The 4,700-nt window shown below is 35.0% G+C and overlaps 1 protein-coding gene across 2 annotated transcripts in view; it reads right to left on the minus strand.

The window, feature by feature from the left end:
* Window positions 1-4,700, minus strand: part of LOAG_16985 — a gene marked incomplete at both ends in the record, with an annotated part of 8,670 nt that overhangs the window by 1,839 nt on the left and 2,131 nt on the right. The window contains 11 exons of one of the 2 annotated variants that reach the window (XM_020449641.1): window positions 190-264; window positions 926-1,023; window positions 1,395-1,602; window positions 1,814-1,988; window positions 2,047-2,193; window positions 2,463-2,554; window positions 2,644-2,803; window positions 3,076-3,218; window positions 3,690-3,768; window positions 3,929-4,015; window positions 4,240-4,509. In XM_020449641.1, coding sequence (XP_020306818.1) covers window positions 190-264; window positions 926-1,023; window positions 1,395-1,602; window positions 1,814-1,988; window positions 2,047-2,193; window positions 2,463-2,554; window positions 2,644-2,803; window positions 3,076-3,218; window positions 3,690-3,768; window positions 3,929-4,015; window positions 4,240-4,509 — 1,534 coding nt within the window. The remainder of the gene's footprint in view (window positions 1-189; window positions 265-925; window positions 1,024-1,394; window positions 1,603-1,813; window positions 1,989-2,046; window positions 2,194-2,462; window positions 2,555-2,643; window positions 2,804-3,075; window positions 3,219-3,689; window positions 3,769-3,928; window positions 4,016-4,239; window positions 4,510-4,700) is intronic. The other variant, XM_020449640.1, reaches the window with a different exon arrangement.

A 4,700-nucleotide genomic window follows, 5' to 3' on the forward strand; every position in this document is an offset into this window, starting at 1 on the left:
TTTCATCTATGTTCAGTGTGTGAATGATATTACAACACTTGAAGAATTCCTGAGCCATTTCAGCAATTTCTTTCTTCTCGATCTCGGTAAGCCATTTTTTCGAATCGCGACCTTCTAAAATATACAATCAGAAAGCTACAAAGATTTGCAAAGAATCCAAAAACTGCATTATGAAAAAATGAAACGAACTTTTGCGAAGCTTGTTGACAACAACTACATCCGATTTCAGCGGTGTTATGAAAGCCGAAGGGTAGCTGCCATCATCTGTAACAGAATTAACGTATATGAAATAGCAGAAAAAATTGTATGCATATGATATTCTCAAAAATCACTCTACTGATCAAAGTCATCAATAGGAAGCCTAGAATCTCAAGAAAAATTCATTAAGCAGCAATCAGGAAATAAAAAAACAAAAAGCTAAAACATCTTACAAACCTTTCTTCAAATCTATTCTATATTCTATTTACTTCTAACGATTTTATTATATAACTATGAATGACCGTTGCATGGTCGTTTGGAAAGCGAGGGAAGTTTTATGGCAATGTGCGATTTCACATCAAATACGGCTGTTCATAGACTTCTAAAGATTTTCAGCGTTGGTCACCAGAAATCATTCACAATCCTAACTCCCGAGCCCAAGGTTATCCAAGTTCCAAGCCTAAGGCTAACTAGTAGCAGCATTGAGATTGACATGCTAGAAGCTCTGTAAAGGTTCTGTCAAGTTTCGATAATGTAAAAACGTCACCTCTCCGCATCAGAAGATATTTGAATCAAAATCTGTGAAGATGTTCTGTAATCTAATGTAAAACATAACTTATGTAAGATGAAATGAATGTTCATGTTCTGTAATCTAATGTAAAACATAACTTATGTAAGATGAAATGAATGTTCAATCCAAGCAAGCAAACAAAAAATTAAAACCAACCGGATGGCGGACATGCACTAACTTCATTACTGAAAGTAACATGACGCTTTGGCTGAGCAGCGCGTTGTCTTGCATTGCTATTTTCTTGATCACTAATGCTAAAAGTTTTTTGCTTAAATAAAAATAATTTTATGGATTAAACACATAAAAAAAAACTGTGATGTATATGTAAGCAATGGGTTAATAACTGGAATGATAAGAACATCAAGTACTACAATTTTTGTCAAATTGAAAAGAAAAATTCCACCAAATAGAACATGTGCCATAACGGAATGAATTGCAAAAAATTACCCACCCCTCCAAACATAACACAAATTTTTTAACACAAGTTTCATTGCATTCACTAAAGAAAAAGTAAGTCATCTGAATGCTAAAATGCTAATTCATCTCTAGAAATGACAATATGATCGTGATTTAGGAAATCTTTTCCAATATGAGAAATATATATACGTCACAATCAAAAATTTACCTTTTAGTTTCGGCAGCAGTGATACCCCGGACACCTTTTCGTTCACCGGCATACAAAGTCCTGTCAACATCAGCGAAAGCCATCACTTGTGACCCCATCGATGCAGTCACAGATAAAGTAACTTCTGATACTTTCTCAACACTTGCTTCATCTTCGTTTTCATTAACTTGTAGCACTAATTTCCCTTCTTTCTCAAGTTCGAACATACCTATAACTTTTTGAGTAATCTTCGCTATTTTGGAAATGGGCCTTAAAGTATAGTCATAGTAAACTGAGACACCAAAAACGAACTTCTTATTTTTAAAACATGTCTAATGGATGCTAATGTTAATTTAATTGTTTATTCCAAACTTATTCCATCATGATAAAATCGGTGATAAATCGTAATTTCAAAGGACATAGGAAAATAAAATCTATACCAATACGTGTTTGTTGCATATACTCCTCAGGTTTTTTCTTAAGAAGACTTTTTCCAGGTTTCGGCATTGGTTTCACATAACCAATCCTTGCGAGCACTGCTTCAGCTGCAGCTCTTTTTGCAAGTTTTTTATTAGGACCGATACCTTCGCAGCGAAGGCCATCATCACAGACCACCTATAAGACATCAGTGAATGAAAAATGCAAACTGAACTATGTAATATCCAAAGCGAACCTCCATCACAAATTCTTTGTAACGGCTTTGTCCGCGCTCAGCAACAAGCTGGAATTTTGGCTCATTTTGCTTTCGCGCTTGCATAACTTGCATCAAACGGCTAACTGGATTAATTTGATGACCATATTCCGGATTCATTTTCATATCCTAAAATTTGGGACAATCACAATGAAAATAGCCCAAGATTATAAAACTTGCCATGACCGTAAGACGCAAGAGATTAGAAACCGCAGAAATGATACTAACATTCAAATACAGAATTCGGAAAAATGAGCATCCATAACAAAAACTTCTTAAAGATATGTGACAATTTTTTATTTTGCATAGCACTGTGGGAAGAAGACTAGACTATTTCTAAAACCAAAAAAGCGTACTTCAACAGTTTCAGCATTACTGCAATGATAATTATCAAATACCTTGCTAATCGTTTTTCGCTTAAGTTCCTTTGGTGCTCCGATTTTCTTTTGCGATTTTAACATGGCAGCAGCGATGAAAACTGGCGAAGATTCTAGAAAAAGGAATAGCCTATGTTCAAAATTAATGACTTTTTGAGCAGATAGTAGCAATTCTTTTCCATCAAATCATCATGTGACTAACCAATAGACTGTAATTTAGTTAACATCAACGAGCAAGCATTCTGCTTTGCAATTTTCTTACTACTTCCTTCACCATCTGCAGAGATAATCTGCTCTGCTGAAATAAGCTTACAGCGTAATAAGTAATGTCTGTCGTGAGCTGGTCCTTCCTCTTTCAAAACCTATAAAAATTAAACATCCTCAACATTTACAGCAATAGGGAAGACAATGAAATCTGACAAGTGGTATACCGCATTAATGAAAAAAAAAAAATATTATCAAATACAGGAGTCACTTTTCAGCAACAACTTCAGAAGACAAATCTTGACTTTAAGTTATTGTTGCTGAACATCAAGTGATATCCTCCGTAACATACTGTAATTGTAAGGAGTAGTTACAAAGTGCGAATGAAATAAGGATACTGTAAAAACTGAAAATATGCAAAATCCATTACCAAAAACTCAACATTCATGCGCATTTGAAGAGCACATTCGTGTATTTGAGAGATAGAAGACTTTGGTTTCCCATTCCGTGCCGTTGTGACAACTGATTTTAAATGATCTTTTCTGATGTTTTCGATTTCAACTGTCATTAATTCTGGAGGTGGAAAAAACATTCATGTTAACTGTTCATCTTTCAGTTTAGTTTACGCTTTTGTTCAACCTTACAATCAAATGAAGATAAGGAATGTTGAGGTGATGTAAGTAAATTTCAGCCTAACAAGTACGCTGTCCACAAAAAAGCGACAAGGAAATAGTATAAAAATACCATAATGGTCACTGATTATTTCGGAATGTTGGTTTATTGATTGTCCGCTCTATTTCGAATACCGCTGTACCAATATTAATCATCTTTCAACATTTTGATGAACCCCATAGATGGTAATTAAGACTACAAATGATTTAACGGAACATTCAATCTCCGATTCCTCTCAGGGTAAAACCTTGTTTGAGTTAACAAGTTCCACAGTTCCACTCGCCCGAAAATCAGTAGCTTATCTCAACTCGAAGGTGAATGTAAATGAATCATATTACAAGTTCTGCTGGTAATCAAACGAATAACTATTACCATTCTTTGACCCATTCATCACTTTGCTTTTCGACTGTGCTTCCAGCGTAGCCAAATAAGGTCCTAGATAAGAAAGAGCCTGAAAGTGCAGTGGATAGTTACGTTCAAGTTTTTACACAATGTGAAATATTATGAACATTCTAAATAGAAGTGCGAAAAATTACGAATAGTTAAGGAAGCATTGCTGTAAATATATTAAAATAACTGATTTAGAAAATTAGATATAAAAATAACTCCACCTCATTAGCAGCGCTGTTTTTGGCCCTCTTCTTCGTAATTCCCTTCCCAATAAATTCTGGGAAATCCTTACTTAATATCAAACGAACCTGAAATCCAGTCGAGGAATTTGAACTTGGACAAGGGACTCTAAATTATTTATTGAACACGCAAATATTTTTTACTTTCGCTTGAATAATAATGGTTCAACGGCTACCCATTATTTTCTCCATAATCAAACTTTTAACGGAAGCAAAATGACAAGCATCGATCGTTGTTTCGCACACAGAAATCTTCCCAAAAAAAGCAGGAAGAAGACTCATATAAAATTTACCTTGTGAAGTTGTGAAGGTGATCGGTAACGATGAAAGAATGAGAATCGCGGAGGTATTACTGCATTTGGTGGTCGCATCATAACTGGTACCGGTTGCAATGCTGCAGGAACACGTGGTTGTCCAAATAATACTCTAGGCGGTGGAAAAACCAAGAACTGTTCGTTAATTACTGGGATGAAGGGAGTTCTTATTAGTGGCCTGCAATTAGTTTTAGAGTAGCTGCTAAGAATACAGAAAAAAGAAATACAGTCACTTCTATAACGGGAGTTCTATAGATGAAAACTGTGTAGTTAGTTTGCTTAATATTCAAGAAAGTTTTGAAATTTATTTCCAGTTTTGAGAAATTACGGCTTAAGAGACTTATAATCAACTAAAGCAAAAAATCCAGAAACTCCAGCACGTCATAATGAAACAACTGGATAACTAACTGCATTGGCAAACGGGTTATGGGATGTTGTGG

The sequence above is a fragment of the Loa loa genome (assembly GCF_000183805.2).
Source record: "Loa loa unplaced genomic scaffold supercont3.32, whole genome shotgun sequence".
Classification (NCBI taxonomy): domain Eukaryota; kingdom Metazoa; phylum Nematoda; class Chromadorea; order Rhabditida; family Onchocercidae; genus Loa; species Loa loa.